The following is an 18,069-nucleotide window of genomic DNA, read 5'->3' on the forward strand; positions in this document are numbered from 1 at the left end:
GCCACTCAGAACCAGCTCAAGGCAGAGGCATAATTGTCACCTATGATAAACATGCCGAAAATTTCACTGGGAAAACTATTTTAAAACTCTAGTTATGTTTTCTATGATATTTTTCCTCATAGTTATACTCATGCTTCTACTTCTTCATTTAATCTTTTTTATTTCCCATTTTACCACTTTTTCTTGGCCTAAGAGCAATCTTCTCTGTTAGTTGTTGGAATTTCTCTGTTAAATAACTTTGAAAAACATTTAGCAAAGCCAATATATGAGATTGGACCACTGAGTTTGTGTACTCATCCCAGAAAAAGTGCTACATACCTCACTGCTGAATTTCACTGTGGGCACCAGATGGCCAAGGGAGGAGTACTTCAAAGGTGACCGTAGTGATCCTGAGCAATAGAGGTATGTAGCACTTTTTCTAGGACGAGTTTGTAAACTGAAGTGGCCTCATATAGTGCTTTCGGCACTTTTTTTTTTTTTTTTTTTAAGGAAAACAGGACAAATGGCATAAATAAAGGATCAATAATTTTTCCTATGTAATCAGCAGCATCAGATCTTCAGGAAGAAAAATGATGCGGCCTTACTTACTGATCATTTCCATTTTCCGGCGTAGTGCCTAGAAGAGAGAAATGTTATTAGAGTCTCAAGGAGCTTGGCTGCCAAAAACCTGAGATCCCTACTGTTTTCTGAACAGAGATGCTTCAAAAGCCAACTTTAAATTGTTTCATTCCCCCACAGACCATTTCCTCAGCTGTGGTTAACACTCATCCTGACATCCATGGGCTAGTCCTAATTGGATCAACTCCACTGAACTTAGTTCTAGACTAATTTTGATCTTGCACCTTCATGTCACTATGTGAAGCTGCTGTCCATTACTGCACATCCCGCAGACATCAGAGAACGTCTCGATTCATTTCAAGATCTCTGAAAAAATTGCCTTTTAAGTACTGAATCACATTTTCATACCAAAGAATTGAGGTTTCCACTTTCTTTTATACATTGTTCTTTCTTGGGTCATAAATCACGGTTTGTGGTGATATTGTTTCTAGTTGCATCTTAAACTCACTGATTTAGCTTCTCAAAAAAAGCCCTGCAAAATGTCACTCAGGCTACTCACTAAAACTCATCTTTTGTACTCTTTGACAGGGTGCTTCACAAATGTCTGGTGGAAAACACCTTGGGTTTAGAGTGAGAACTCAGAATGACTCATTCTGCACAAGGACGTGGCCTCTCTGGAATGGATGTTGGTGGTTAAACCTTGCATTAGTCTGTGGCCAATTAGGCCCCTGTTTCATATGATTCCCCTTGTTTTGCTCCTGCTTCCTCTCTGGTTTTATTCCATTGTTGCTCAGCTCCTGTGTTTTTGGATTTCCTTTCTTATCTCACCTATCCCTTACCACTGAACATGCCCTTTGAATACAATTCTCTTGGCTTTGACCCTGCTTGTTTTACAAAGACCTTGACTTCCACTAATATTTTTTCCTGCTTCGATTTCGAAAGGAAGTCAAGTCTTATCACCTTGACTAAGATACCTCATCATAACTTTTAATCCCTAGGATTTAACCCATGTCACCATTTGCTGCTCATCAACTAGATTTAACCTTGTCTTCTCTACACCAGTAGGATTTTAATGGCATTTTTTGATTCCTGTGTCATATTCAGTGTCGTCCATGATGCTCAGAGCCCTGTTTCAAAATGAATTGATGTTTTTTGTATGCATGTTTTAATGTTTTCCTTAGGATACGGTAACGATGCATACATTACCAGATAAATGCATGCCAATGTAGTACTTTCTATATATATACAGTTCTTATTTGCTTAAAGCTAAGCCTGCGGTCAATCTTGCCTAGGTAAGCTTAATTTCATACTAAAATCTCTGATTCATATTGTCTTGCTTAAAGCAGAGTGAGATTTCTAATTTTCTGCACTTAATAAAGTCTCACCCACAATAACTTGAAGAATGATTAACTGTGAGTGCTTAATGGTGCTAATTTAATGACAATGATGTTGTAAATTCTGTTAACAAATTCTAATAACAATGCTGAAAATTCAACAGTAACCAGATAGATTTGTTTAACTGTACAATTGCCAAACTTCATTTTAAAACTCTATATAGTTTGAGAATAACTCTCCAGAGTGATAAGAATTTTATACATCTGTGGAGTTCTCTTCAATGGAAAATGTTAACTTTTTAATTAATATATTTTCAAATCTTCCTATGCAAAGCAGTTTTTTAAGTACAGGACATTTTAATAAATGGCCTTAGTACACTAATTTTTACCTATCTTTTATATGCAATACCCACAGGCCTCAATTTGGATGGCTAATTTTCTATAAAACATAGAACTGGTAGTTTAGAAACTTGGAGAAGTTAAACTGATTTATAAAAATGTTATTTGCTGGCTTGGTGCCTGTAGCTCAGAGCCTAGGGTGCCGGCCACATACACTGGAGCTGGTAGGTTCAAACCCAACTTGGACTTGCCAAACAACAATGACAACTGCAACCAAAAAAAAAAAAAAAAAAAAAAGCCAGGCGTGTGGCAGGCGCCTGTAGTCCCGGCTACTTGGGAAGCTGAGGCAAGAGAATAGCTTAAGCCCAAGAGTTTGAGGTTGCTGTGAGCTGTGACATCACTGCACTCTACTGAAGGTGACATAGTAAAACTCTGTCTCAAAAAAAAAAAAAAAACAACGTTATTTCTCTCTGAAAATGGGTAAGGAAACATATTTCAGACATTATTACATTTATTCACTCACTCCCTAAGGAAAAGACATTGATTTTTTTGTTGTTGTTCTTCTTCTTTTCCACCAAAGCTAAATAAACACTGTTGTTTGGTCTCCTAACTTTTCCTCGCACTGCTGTGATTGTGCGTCACACCGTCCGTGTGGTGCACAGTGAGGGGCTGGCCTCAGGAACACCACTCATTCTGTCCTGGGGGAACAATGTCCATGGGGTAAACAGAGACTAATGTGGCTTATATATCTTATAAATATTACTGGTTTTTACCTTTTAACAATTCATGAGACTTAGGCAGAGTTTTGTTTGGTGAAATATTTAGGATCAAAGTGGGGAAAGGGAAGTTTCTATTTTATTTAACATTTAAAAACTTAACAAATTATCTGATAAAAGTCTTCTGAATATTGTATACAATGCAATGCAATGTGAGCAGTACGTAGTTTGTGATGGAGGGGAGTTTCCTGACTTTCAGGGGAGCCAGGTGTATAAAAAAGTAACTATACCATAGTATGATCCATTTGATCAACAAATTCTGTAGAATTAAAATTAAAGAACAATTCATACTGTTTGAAAAAGTGGTCTGTTATAAAAATACAGAGTAAATTGCTGTTTGAGTCGAATCCTAATGGATAAGTAGGAGATATGGTGGGTTGTAGAAGCCAAGAGGTGGGCTGGACATTGCAGGAGAGTGAATAGTATGGATGAAGGCATCGAGACATGGCGCTATGCGACACCCCCAGGGCTGGCTTCTGGAATGGAAAGATAGATTGGCAATAAGGTACCCCAGGGACAGCTAAGCCATGGAGCTGAAGGGAGACTCAGCTACAGAGATTCAAGAGACTACAGAGACTCAGCTAAAAAGAGATTCAAAGTGTATAGGATGGAAGAAAGACTGAAAAATAGTGAACAACATATGAATATGGTATGGAAATTAGTTAATAATTATTTGTTAACATTGGGTCACCAATTGTGACAAATACACCATACTAATGTATTAGTAGTAAGAGAAACTTAGATAAGAACTCCCTGTACTGTCTTTGCAATTTTTCTGTAATTTTTTTCTGTAACTCTGCTCTCCCTTTAAGAGTTTAAAGTTGGTTTAAACTGAGCATATGTTCATTTTCCTTCCAGGAACACAAAACAAAACATTTTTACCTACCTGGATCTGTCTTCCAGCACATTCGATACAGACCCACTACAACAAACACTGAAAGTGTTATTACGATCAAAGCAATAACAACCGGCAAAATAATACCTAAAAAGTATTGGAGAAATGGTCAATTAGAGTGGCCATTGAATTTCACATAGATAGTTTACTAAGTGAACAAAAGCATGCATACTTTCTTCTTTTCACAGCATTTATAAGAAACATTGTCTTTTAGGGAGAGATGTATCTGATTCAAGCGTTTTCTTCCTGTTGTCATTTCTGACATATCCACTTGATGTCAGTCTTGTAATCTTTCTGAAACAAAATGCCAAGCCTAGGAGAGAGTTCCTTCATCTTCCTGGAGACCAGAGGAGTGAGGGGATGGAAGACTGAAGGGCCAGAAGGTGTCCACTAGATTATAATTAAACCTACACTCACACTTTATATTCCTTAGTGCTTTATACATGTAATGAAGTTCCAGGAAAAAAATACATATAGTCCATTTGGGACTGCTCTAGTCCTAATGCTGGCGTTCTGAAAAACTCACAAATATCCTTCTATAATAATGTTTTAATACTAGGAAACGCATAAAATAATGTGGATCTTGCAGAAGACATGATTCTTAAGAATGAACACCATGGTTCAGGAGAGGGGTGTGTGTGTGCAAATAAGTGTTGTTGCTGTGGTGACTTAGCATGTTTTTACTAAGAGGAAGTTTTTTGCTCGCTTTTCTGGAGTCTACCCTCTGTTCTGATGGTCATTTCCCAGGTTAAAAAACTGTAAAGATGAAAGCAAGCAAGTTGTCATAAGGACACAGCTAGTGGAAGTTAAGGTTACTATTTAATTAAGTTGTCGCACCTACTAGCATAGGGACTCCTTGGATATCTGTCAGGTGGTGGGAGTAGTTCCCCAATTCATTTGTAGAGTGGTTTACACTTCTACTGTCAGGGTTAAATATTTATTTTAGTAAGTTCTGCTGATTTCATTATAAATCTTGAATGAGGTCATTATAGCCTGCTAAAATGAAGACGCTATGACTCAGCAGGTCAATAATTTCTATGGTGACTTATATAATGGAAGGCTTTACCTAAAGCTAAAGACAGTCTTTTATGATTGCAGCTTTATATGTATTCATCTTATTCTTAATTGCTAAAGAAACTATTTAATATTCTGTTTTCAGTCTTAGCATGTATAGTACGTTTTAATGCTAAATGGAATATTTCTTAAAGGTAATTTTTTAATGTTAAGATAATGTTCAGTCGAGGCAAAAATTAATTTTTTGGTATAATTTAATTATTTTATTTAAAGACATTTAATTGACAATGATGGAATATATTCAAGGTATGACATGATGATTTGGAAATTATTCATGTTTTATAGGGATCTCTGCCTGTGAACTTTAGCTTATCTGAAATCAGTCCTATGGAATCATACTTGGCTCTTGGTGGTAATTGTTTGGCACTAAGATAAGAAAAAAATCAAGGTAAGAAAAAAAAAAAACAAGGTGTGCTTTATTGTGTATGGTCATTATGACCAGACTTACTTGTAAAAAATTTTCAAAGGAGGCAGCTGTTAGATGGGATTTTAATGAGATTACACATTCTCAGTAAAGTTGAGAAAAGGCTGTTCTAACAGGGGTGGCCAGTCTGCAGCCTTCAGGTTGTGTGAGGATCATGTGAGGACACTTTTGCTTATTTGTGGTGGCAGATACCATGAAAATCAAATCATGCCTAGACCTTTTTTATTTGCTCGTCAGCCTTTATTAGTGCTTTTATGTTTAATGTGTGGCCCAAGACAACTCTTCTTTTTCCAATGTGGCACAGAGAAGACACCCCTGAATCCCTTCCCTTTATTGGTCACATGCAGACATTCTGCTTCTCTACTGCTGTGAATGAAGACATGTCTGTTACTCACTGGAGTAAGAGGGGCTGGTTGCTGGAGAGCTTGCATTTTTTCCATCCTCAGGGCCTATCATTTTAAAAAAGAAAAAAAAATAAAAACAAGTCACCTTGATGTGTGCCAGTCAGAAGAAACTGTGATTTATAAGCATGAAAGTGCAAATACTGAAAATTCTGCTTCATTCTAATAGCCCTTCGTTTTGTGAATCAACATGGGTTGAGCTTTCTTGGTGAGGAAGGGTCAAGTAGAGCAAGTTTCCACTTAGGCTCACAGAAATCATACCTTGAGATTGCAAGAGGTTTTCTGTAACTGTAGTTGACACTGAGGGTAATGTGCTGGTTTTAGAATGCGATGTATCTGGTTGTGGAGTTTTACCTGTAGGAAAATCATAAATCCAGGGTTAGATTATGGTATTAACTCTTCATTCTAGATTTCTTTGCATATCCAAACAATTTGCATTTTGGAAGATAGGTGTACAACTGTTTATTATAGAGAGGTAGGATGCATATAATTGTAGCATTAAACCATAAGTTCATCTATCTTCCTGGAATGATGATCAAACTTGAAATCAAATTTAGTCACAACCTAAGTATCAGGATTACATCCCTAAGAACTGGCCAAGAAAATGTGAGGAAGCTTTTTTAGCCTAGGGTACAGCCTGTATAACATTCTGCATGATATTCTTGTGGATACAGTTTACACAACAGCATTATTCAAATTTCAGATATTATAGCTTTAGATGATTGTTTTTCTATCACACATACTTAAAATAAGCATGGCTGAAAACAACTTCAAATTTTATGATATTTCTCACTGGTTGGAAAGAAAAGATTACAACTGAGGCTTTGCTTAGAGGCTTGCAGGGGGAGGGGAGTCAAAGAAGACTCCTTCATTTTTATTTCCGAATCCAGGAGCTATTTATACTGAGTGCCGCTCAGTTGCATTTCTGCTACTTCCATCTTCCAAAGAAAATGTTAATTAAAAATGTGTTTTTTTATTTGCTTGTTTAGTTCTCCTTTTTTATCTTCTATCGGAAGGACTGAAACAAAAATTATAAATAAAAATTTCTTGTCCCAAATCCAGACATCTCAGTCAGCTTAAAAGAAACATAAATAATGAACTGTTTTTTATGTTTATCACATTCATTCTTGTGAATTTGGTATAAAGTATAATTTGTACTAAGGAAATATTTTTAAAATTAATTCTCCCTTTTTTTATTCTCTGAAGTGTTCTATTTTTATTACATCTATTTCCTTTGTCTCTCCACTGAATCCCACATTCCTGGAGCGTAAAGGGCTATCCCTGTCATCATATCCCACGTGGAGCTCTGGCCACAGGGAGTGTGCCGTCAAATGCAGCTACTTCTTGGCTGAACTAAGTGATATCTCATGATTATGCCCCCTTAAGAGTATTGAGGCCATGTATAACAGCACCAGAAAAATTGGTATTTCTATGACTGCCTTGGCTCTCTCCTTCCTTGCCACCCACACCCCAGCACATACTGCACGCTCATGCATTTTTGACATCTGTGGGTGAAGAATAATGTTTAGAGTCTGTACCGTTCTTGCCATGCTAGAGATCTGTGGGAGGAAGCTAGATATATGCCCATAAGAACAAAGAAAAATGTCAGGCTAGTGCACTAAGCAGGCAGAAAAAGGAATATTAAATGAAAGAGTGGGAACTAGCTGAAACCTTGGTACTTTTAGCCTCTTTTTCCAGTGTCTAGTGATTTAGTGAGGAGGAATGCTCTTTCAGTTGTCTTGATGGAAAAACAAGGTGGCTAATTAAATTACCTGTGATATTAATCCTGGGATTTCCCAAAGGTTAATGTTCAAGACTCCATGTCCTAACTTGTTTCCTTCTTATGGACAGGCTAAGTGGCAGCCTGAGGACCGAGTATGATCTGTCTGGTCAGATGAAGCTCCCAGCTTCCCTATTTAAAACATGTTGAGTGTTCAGTGCCAATGGTTACTGCTAATGATCCGTGGATAGTCAAGAGAGTTAACCATTGTTAATGGAAGGGTTTAGCGCTCCTTGAACAGAAACTTTCAAGTTTTTGTTTTTGTTTCTCTTTAAACTGCTCTTTAAATCATTTCTGGAGAAACCTCAAAGCACTCAAGCTAGACTCCCATTTGATCCTGCAATCCCATTACTGGGCATCTACCCAGAAGGAAAAAAATCCTTTTATCATAAGGACACTTGTACTAGACTGTTTATTGCAGCTCAATTTACAATCGCCAAAATGTGGAAACAACCTAAATGCCCACCAACCTAGGAATGGATTAACAAGCTGTGGTATATGTATACCATGGAATACTATTCAGCCATTAAAAAAAATGGACACTTTACATCCTTCGTATTAACCTGGATGGAAGTGGAAGACATTATTCTTAGTAAAGCATCACAAGAATGGAGAAGCATGAATCCTATGTACTCAATCTTGATATGAGGACAATTAATGACAATTAAGGTTATGGGGGGGGAGCAGAAAGAGGGATGGAGGGAGGTGGGTGGGGCCTTGGTGTGCGTCACACTTTATGGGGGCAAGACATGATTGCAAGAGGGACTTTACCTAGCAATTGCAATCAGTGTAACTGGCTTATTGTACCCTCAATGAATCCCCAACAATAAAAAAAAAAAAAAAAAGAAATCATTTCTGAATCCAGCACACGCATTAACCCAGTGTTATCTTGTAAATCCACCCAACACACAGGCACAGGTGAGTTCATCATATCAGATAATTAAAATCTGAAAATTAGAAAGAAGAAATAGATAGCTGGGCGTTGTGGTGGGCGCCTGTAGTCCCAGCTACTTGGGAGGCTGAGGCAAGAGAATCGCTTAAGCCCAGGAGTTGGAGGTTGCTGTGAGCTGTGTGATGCCACGGCACTCTACCGAGGGCCATAAAGTGAGACTCTGTCTCTACAAAAAAAAAAAAAAAAAGAAAAGAAAGAAGAAATAGAGAGGAAGGAATAAAAGAGACAGATATTAATGGAAAATAAGCATGGGAGGCACTAGAGCAGCAGTTCTCCACCCTTTTGTAACAATGAAAATACATTGTGGCATTAGGAAGGTTGAGAACCACTGCACTAGAGGGTAAAACATTCTAGTGCAGGGAAGAAAATACCACTGTGTGTTTCATTTGTATTTCCCTTCTGTTGCCTACACTTCTGTTTGGTATGTAGCCTCTAACATGTACATGCCTGAGGAACTAAGCTCTACTAAATTGAACAAGTATTGTTTTACATTTTCTACAAATGATTGCACTTGGCCTCTAATTGCAATTTGATAGATTTCCCTTTTAAAAAGGAAAATTTCGGCCTTTGACACGATCATTCAGTCCTCCTTAGCACGGTTCCTTCCTGTGGCTTCCAAGAGAGCACACTCCATGGATTTTTCAATGGCTTATTCTTCTTGGTCTCCTTGTTTGGGTTTTTCCTCTTCTCTCTAACTTATTACCTCAGAGTGCCCCAGGGCTTAGTCCTGGGTTCTCTTCTCTAACTACATTCACTTAATTGTTGATTTCATTCAATTGCGAGGTTTACATACATCAATGTCATTGATTCCCCAATTTATACTTCCATCCCAGAGCTCTTTCCTACACTCCACATTCATAAATCCAGATGCCCACTTTGCAAATAATAAACACTTTAAATTCCATATGTTCACATTTGAACCTCCTCTTAACCCTGACTCAGGCCAAAAACCTATTTTTGACTCATCTATTTCTATTTTATTGCACATGCAATGTTCATACGTATATATTATTAGTTCCACCTCCAAAAGAGATACAGAATTTGGAGACTTCATGCCACTGACTCTCCAATCACCCAGGTCCAGGCCACCATCATCTCTCTCCTGGATAATTTGTAAAAAGTATCCTTGCTTCAGCCAATAGTCGCTCCTCAGCTCTCAGAGTTATAAAACATGAGTTAATCCTGTTATCCCTCTGCTTAGAATCCCCGGTGAGTTCACTCTCACTTACAGAGAAAACTGAAGTCCTTGCGTTCTCCTGCACAGCCCTAAGTAATCTCCTTGGCCAATCCCCTGCCCCAACCGTATCTGCTTAGTACTGTCCCTTAAACAAGTTCCAGCCCTGTGTGGATGCTCTTCCATCACATACTGTGACTTGCTTTTTCTTGTATTTACTCAAATGTTTTTAGGGAGACTTACCTGGACCACTTTTTTCAGTCTTCCAAACTCTTTCCCACCTCTCCTGAGGATTATAATCCATTCCTCCCCTATTGCTCTGTGCGCGTCTTTCTCAGAGTGCTTAGCGCCATCTAATTCAGTATCTTAGTACATTATTATTTATTATGTGTCCTTCTAGAATATAAGATTCTCAAAGTCAACCAATCTTTATTTTGTTCACTGATGTTTCCCACGTGCTATTATAGTGTCAGTGATGAATGGTAAAGAGACATTTCAGCAGCAGAAGTGACCACTGTCAGATGAAGTGAATGTATGAGATCATCTTTTAAATCTTAATATCAGGATTGGTCACATTTAAAATCATTATGTTTTCTCATTCATTCAGCAACAACAACAAAAACACAGAGCCTTGCTCTGGTGCCAGCACTAGACACTGAAGGAAATACAACAGACTATGAGAGGTATTATAGTGGTTGCACTCAGGGAACTCACATTTAAGAGGAGGAGGAAAAAAAGCGCTCCCCCTAAAATGACAGATGTGAAACAAGAGATAAAGAACAAGGACAATAGTATGCCAGGACCAAAATGAGAGGGCTTGCATTGTCATTTATTCAATTTTTCTTGTTATAACTCTCAACAAGTATAATTTTAGGATCTTCTGCAATCAGATGAACAAAATTGAAATAAGAATTCTGAACAGACACACATGTAGGAAGTGAGTAGGTCCCTTCTAGTAGTTAATACCAAGCATTAAGCATTAGCTGCTGGTGTTGGCTGTAAGAATGGACTCTGAGTATCCTTGCATTTAGGGAAAAAGTATAGTCCATTATGGGCTTTCACTTGTGGAAAATGATCTATTTCATAAGTGGAACAACAATAAATACTATGAGTATGCCTGGAACAATTTGGTTCTTGGAGGGTAATATGCCGATATAATCCCTGAAGACTTTTGTAGCTTTAAGATTTTAAGAGTCTTGTCAATCCATGATTTCTTCATACTGGTGAGTCTTTGCACTCACAATGGTACCCCCTGCCTACTTCACAGGCCAAATATCAAAGGAGGGGTTGTCTGCCTTTACATAATGAAAATTAATTCCTGCCCTACTCAGACCTTGCCATTCTGACCTAGCTCTATTCTTACACCAATGCAAAAAATATTTTATCTCAAATTTCCTTTGGGCCCATGATATGACTAATCTAGGATATTCACATCTTTTAACCCAATAACAACTGTGAGTGGAGATGTATTTATTTCAGATGAGTCTGTAGAAATACATGTTGAATAAAGAGGAAGTATTTTTATTTTGTGATTTTAATAGTTATTAATTTTCAGAAAATTATGTACAATATACAAAGAACGAATGAGGTGCTATGCTTGTTAATTCCATATGTGCTGCGGAGGCGTCTGTGGTTTAAAGAGGTAGAGTGCCGGCCCCATGTGGTGGAGGTGGTGGGTTCAAACCCAGCCCTAGGCAAAAACTTCAGAAAAAAAAAATTCCGTATGTGCTATGTTCATTTATTCTTAAGCAAATATTTTTATTTTTTTTTTAATTTATTTTTTTTTTGTAGAGACAGTGTCTCACTTTACCACCTTCAGTAGAGTGCCATGATGTCACAGGACTCACAGCAACCTCCAGCTCTTGGGCTTCAGCAATTCTCCTGCCTCAGCCTCCCAAGCAGCTGGGACTACAGGCGCCCGCCACAACGCCCGGCTATTTTTTGGTTGCGGTTCAGCCGGGGCTGGGTTTGAACCCGCCACCCTCGGTATATGGGGCCGGCGCCCTACTCACTGAGCCACAGGCACCACCCATTAAGCAAATATTTTTTCATCCTGTATTTTAAAGATGAGAGATACTATGTGGCTCAGAGATAAAGTAACATGTCTGACAGTAAAAGAAGGTTAAAATATAGGCCACGTCTGACTCAAAACTCTTGCTGTTTCCTTTCCCTTATACCATGTAACCAACAGATCTTAAGCAAGTTTATGTTACTTGTATATGGCATCATTATTAACTAGATCAATGAAATTTGTTCTGAGCATTCTGAAATCTTCAAAATGTTCTCCACCAACATGAATGTGGATATGAAAATATTAAAATGGATTTTATTTTTCAAACATTCATGGAACTCTATGTGCCAGGCACTTTTCTAAGTGTCTTGTAAGTATTGACTTGCTCAACTATTGTATTATTAATATTTGGATTTTACAAAGTGGATACTGAAGCCCAGAGAGAGTAAGTAATTTTCCCAGGGCCACACGGCAAGTAGGTGGCAGAGCTAGGATTTGAAAGCAGGCTGCACAGTCTGTGCTGTCAATCCCAACTTATGCTGCCTAAGTTGTGGCATTTCAGTATGAATGAGTTATAAGGACATGACTTTTATTTTTTGTTATATAAAATGTAATCTATTATCAATTTAGGCCCCTATCATAATGCCATGGCACTCTACCGAGGGCGACACAGTGAGACTCTGTCTCAAAAAAAAAAAAGAAAGTATTCTGATCATCAAAACAAACTGAACACTTCCTTCCTTCAGCAGGTCAAACCAGACTATGCAGATAGACTCAAGGAGACAGAGAGAATTATTCCTAACATAGGAAATAAAAGCACTTTATAGAGTTCACTGAAGGACCATACCTCCTTAGTAATACCCTTGAAATGTGGTGATTCCTATACTGAGTTTAGGGTAGCACAGTAGTTAAGACCTTGAGTTTCTATGACCTTTCGGTGTAGACTAGTGCAAAGCACTTATGTGAAATTCAGTAGATCTCTGGAAGTAGACAAGAAATCATTTATCCATACCCCAAATATGTAAAATTTCCTAAGTGGAGGGTTATGGCCAACCCTACCACATACACAGTGATATATTTCTCATTTCATGAGTCAGTTCTTTTATTATCCTGTATATCACAAAATTTCAAGTTAAAAATGAAACTGTAGATATTATTTTGCTGTATATTTCTAGCTATATTGGATTCTAACTGAACAACAGTGTCAAGATGCTGTTATTCAGTTAGACAACTCAGACCAATAACCCCTGGTATGGGATGACCATGCTTTACTTTATATGAATTCCTAGAAATTAGCAGCCACTACCAGATGCAGAGTGCTGAAAAGAATGGATATGCTCAGAAAGGATGGAGCATTCTATTTTCCAAAGTCCAGTGGTCTCTTCTGGCTTTTGCTTTTCTTTCAAATTTGATCTCCACAATGCAACTGAGGCTCTGAAAATAGTTAAGGAAAGTAAAGAAGATGCGTACAATAAGATCTTTCATAAATTGTACTAGTCACTATAGGAAGGTTGTTGTGATAATTAATTTTATGTGTTAACTTGACTGGGCTACAGAGTACCCAGACATTTTTTCAAATATTATTCTGAGTGTTTCTGTTAAGCTATTTTTAGATGAGTTAACATTTCAATAGGTAGACTGAAAAAAGCAGAGTGTCCTTCCTAATTTGTTGCCTTTTATCCAACCTGTTGAAGACCAGAAAAGAACAAAGACGTAATTTCTGCCTGACTGCCTTGAACTGGAAGATTGGTTTCCCTGCTTTTGGACTCAAATTGAAACATTAAATCTTCTTGATTCTTGAGCCTGACAACTTCTGGGCTGGAACTTATCCCATCAGCTGACCTGGTTCTCAGGTCTTCAGACTTAGTCTGGAACTAAACCATCAGCTTACCTGAGTCTCAAGTTTACACATACACATCCTATTGGTTCTGATTATCTGGAAAATAGTCATTTTCCCCTAGAAAATTAATGTCAAATCATTTATTTATTTATTTTTTATCAATACATTGAGGCACTTTGGTCCATTTTTGCTCAGGGTTGATGTCCTTAATCAAAGAAATCAAAAGGTTCATTTTCAAGGACGCATTGTTAGATTTGCCTGCCTGTCAGAAAATGATAAGGCCAAAGACAAGTGAAATCTATTATTGCTTAAATTTGTTGTAATGGCCATGTAATGTCTGCATATATTTTGGGGGAATAAATAGTCCTTTATCACTTTTTAGTGAGTCTTTTCATTTTCTCTTTAGCACTGAACTCAGAGATAGACAAATGAGTAGGCAGAATAATTTGGCAACCAGAAGTCACTTCTTTCACGGACCCTTTCTGCATCTTTCTTAAACTGCTTTTTCTTACCCAATGAATACCACAACCACAGCAAAAAGAAAGAAAAAAAAATCTCTCTTTCCTCTGATCTTGTATAAGGTCATCTTATATATCTTATACTTTACACATATAGGAGTACTAGAGTTATTATAGTTATTTGTAATATTGACTAGTGTTCCTTACTAATTCCTTAATGACAGGCCCCCTGCATCACTCATGACTCTGAGTTAGCATTACATGCAATGGAACATAATGAATATTTCTTGAATGTCTTGGTTAATGAATGCTTGATTGAATATACCATTTTGCATATATAGCAGGGGATTATACCAAATTTGAGGCCTCACCAGGCATGCTACAGTTTCTATATGCTTTACAAAGTGCACATAAATTTCTCATGTTAATCATAATTAAATACAGCTCTCTGCTGCATACTACCTTTGCTGTGTGGAATAAAATAAATGGACATGTATTCAGACTTCAATCATTACCACATTTCTGTAACTGCATTTTTTTATTGTTTTACATTAAATTAAATGTGTTTATAAATACATTTCATTGTATGTATTTAAGGCATACAACATTATGCTATAGCGCATATATATGTATACACAAGGTCTGATTATGTAGTTTGTGAACTCATCCTAGAAAAAAATGCTGCATTCCTCATTGCTAAATATCACTACCTTTGAAGTAATCCCCCTTGAAATAATCTTTTTGGCTGTCTGGTGACCACAATGATATTCAGCAATGAGATATGTAGCATTTTTTTCTAGGATGAGTTCATGAACTAATTGTCAGATCTCATAGGTAGTAGAAACATTCTTATAGTGAAGCAATTAACATATTAATCACCTCACACGGTCATCCATTTATATTGTTTTTGTGGGAACATCAGTAAAACTCCACTCATTTAGCCTGGATCCCAGATACAGTACAATTTGTTTTTACCAAAGTCTTCCTATTGTAAATAAGATCCTTAGGCTTGTTATCCTACCTATCTGCGACATTGTATTCTCTAATCTATATCTCATCATTTTTTCTTGGTCCCTAGCAACCAGTGTTTTTTTCTCTATCTCTGAACTTTGACTTTTATGAAAATTTTTGACTTGAAGTATCCTTCATTAGGTATAAATATAGCCATCCTTGTTCTTTTTTAATTGTCATTTGCATGAACTATATACCCATACCTTCATTTTCAGCCTATATGTGTCCTTAAAGCTTCAGTGGGTCTCTCGTAAATAGCATATAGTTCATATAATTGGATATCGTTCTCTTTTTGTTCCCATTTAACAATGTATTTGTATGCATTTTAATTGGAGTTCTTAATCCATTAATATTCAGGGTTATTACTGATAGGTGAGGAGTTACTACTTCCATTTATTATGTGTTTTCTGGTTGTGTCATTGCTCTTTTGTTTTTCTTTCTTTCTGTCTATCTTTATAATTTGGTAATTTTTGGTAGTGTTAAACTTTGATTTATTTCTCTATCATTTGTATATCTTGCTGTAATTTCTTATTTTGTAGTTACCATGAAACATCTTTGTTACCATCAACTATTTCAACCTGATAACAACTTAATTTCTATCACATACCAAAACTTTGAACTTTTACCTATCCTCCCCCAATTCGTGTTTTTGATTTCACAATTTATATCTTTTTATAATGTGTATTCTTCAATAACTTACTGTAGGTTTAGTAATTTTCAACTATTTTGACTTTTAACCCTCACACTAGAGATAGGTATGATTTACACACCACCAATATAGTATTGTAGTAATCTTAATTTGACTGTGTATTTACCTCTACTAGTGAGCTCTGTACTTTTGTATGTATTCATGCTAGCAATTATTATCCTTTCATTTCTACTTGAAGAACACCCTTAAGCATTTCTTGTACAGCAGGTCTAGTGGTGATAAATTCCTTCAGCTTTTGCTTATCTGTGAGATATTTTATTAATTTCTCCTTCATTTTTGAAGGATAGTTGGTTGGGCATAGTGTTCTTTGCTGACATTTTTTTTTTTTTCCTTATCAGCACTTCAAATACACCATCCAATTCTCTCCTGGCCTACAAGTTTAAGGATCCACTAATAGTCTAATGGGAACTCCCTTATATATATGTAACTTGACACTTTTCCTTTGCTACTTTTAAAATTCCCCTTTATCTTTTAATAGTCTCAATATAATGTGCCTTAGTGAGGACCCTTTTGAGTTGTATCTTTTAAGGAACTTTTGAGCTTCATGAATGTGAATGTCCATATGTCCTCCAAGACTAGGGAAGCAAATACTTCATTAAATAAGCTTTCTCTTCCTTTCTCTGTCTCTTTTCCTTTTGTAAACCCTAAAGTAAAAATATTTGCTCACTTAATAGTATCTGATATGTCCCTTAGGCTGTCTTCAGTATTTCTCATTCAAAAGATTTATCTTCAAGTTCATGGATTCTTTTTTTCTGCTTGATCTAGTCTGCTATTAGAGCTCTATGATGTATATTTTATTTCACTATTTGAATTCTTCATGTCTAAGATTTCTGTCTGGTTCTTTTAATGAAATCTATCTTTTTGTTAAATTTCAGACCATTGCTTTTTCTTGTAATTTCATTAAATTGTCAATTTATATTCTCTTCATTGTGTTTCCTTGAGGTCATTATTTCAATTCCTTTTCAGGCAGGGTGACACAGCTCAAGCAAGGTGCTGAGTCTTTGGGCTATACAGTGCAGCATGCACTCACCCTCAGACAGCACATCTATGGGGGTCAGTGCAGCCTCCAAGGGATCCCTGTGGTAGGACACTGCATTAGCTGTGGCACTAGGAGTGGGGGTGCAACTGCTATTGTGTGCCAGAGGCTCATAGCCCCTGGGGACTGGCTATTGCCTTATCTACAGCTAGGGTGGGGAATTGGTTGCTCCAAAGTGCCCAAGGCTGATAGTCCCCAGGGGTCAGAGCTGCTGCCTTATCTGTGGCATTAGGTGGTATGACTGCTCTGGTGTGACTGCCCTAAGGTCCCTGGGGACACTAAACACTGAAATGAGGGTGATAGAGCAGCTCTGCAGAAGTGTGGCTCTCGAGGGTAGGATGTAGCAAAATTTGGCTGGGGGATGATGTGCTTACCATGGGCATGTTGCAGTGGTAGCAAAACCCCAGGAGTAGAGGGCTGCAAAGGCTACCCCCTGCTGGATGCTCTCTTAGTATTGATTCTGCTTCTAAGACTGTGCAGTGTAACATCAGCAGAAGCCACCAAGAGTTGGTGATATACCTCTTGAGGTATATAGCTCCCTCTCTGGAATATACAGCTCAGTGTGTGGACCCTGGGAGCTCCCTCAGCTGGCCTGAGAACCTGTGAGCACTGCAGGAGTGTCTGGTAGCAAGGACTGCATGTGTCTGTGGTAGTGACAAGGGCTGCTAAGGTCTTGTTCTTTACCTTTTCCCTACTGGAAGAAGTCCATTCTGTTTCTGAGCTGATCCCGATTGGGAGGATGGAGAGACAGAGGGAAGGTGTTTCCTTCCCTTGTCTAGGCAACCATCCTAGGTTTCTGTCCTCTACAGGATTTCTGCTGCTACTTTGCTGTTCTCTAGACATCTCCTTTAGTTGTTTTGGTCAAAATGTAGTTTACTTATTGTTTTGAGATTTTGTGTGTTGAGGAGAAAGAGTGCTAGGAGCTTCTAGTTGGCCATCTTGCTGACATCATTCAACATGAATCTATTTTTTTATTTTATGATGTTAAAATATAATATCTATGTATTATATAATTGCTTAGAATTCACATTTTGTATAGTGTTGCCTTACTTATGCCTAATCCCCCAAACAGGTCCTACATAAAATAATCATAAATTTCTAGACATTTAATAATAGTTTTTGAAATAGTTGTAAAAATGTAACTTTTGGGGTAGCACCCATAGCTTAGTTGGTAGGGCACCCAGCCACATACAGTGAGGCTGGTGGGTTCAAACCCAGCCCGGGCCAGCTAAAACAACAATGACAACTGCATCAACAACAACAACAACAACAACAAAGGTAACTTTTTGAGGAAATT

At 37.5% G+C, this 18,069-nt stretch overlaps 1 protein-coding gene across 4 annotated transcripts in view; it reads right to left on the bottom strand.

Moving 5' to 3' along the window:
- EMCN (endomucin) overlaps positions 1-18,069 on the bottom strand; it is a 103,025-nt gene that overhangs the window by 14,021 nt on the left and 70,935 nt on the right. For 3 of the 4 annotated variants that reach the window (XM_053556734.1, XM_053556806.1, XM_053556895.1), the window contains exons 6-9: positions 6,063-6,155; positions 5,796-5,849; positions 3,894-3,989; positions 589-616 (exon numbers count right to left, since the gene is read on the bottom strand). In XM_053556734.1, the coding sequence (XP_053412709.1) occupies positions 589-616; positions 3,894-3,989; positions 5,796-5,849; positions 6,063-6,155 (271 nt within the window). The remainder of the gene's footprint in view (positions 1-588; positions 617-3,893; positions 3,990-5,795; positions 5,850-6,062; positions 6,156-18,069) is intronic. The other variant, XM_053556972.1, reaches the window with a different exon arrangement.

The sequence above is a fragment of the Nycticebus coucang genome, chromosome 1, assembly GCF_027406575.1.
Source record: "Nycticebus coucang isolate mNycCou1 chromosome 1, mNycCou1.pri, whole genome shotgun sequence".
Lineage (NCBI taxonomy): Eukaryota > Metazoa > Chordata > Mammalia > Primates > Lorisidae > Nycticebus > Nycticebus coucang.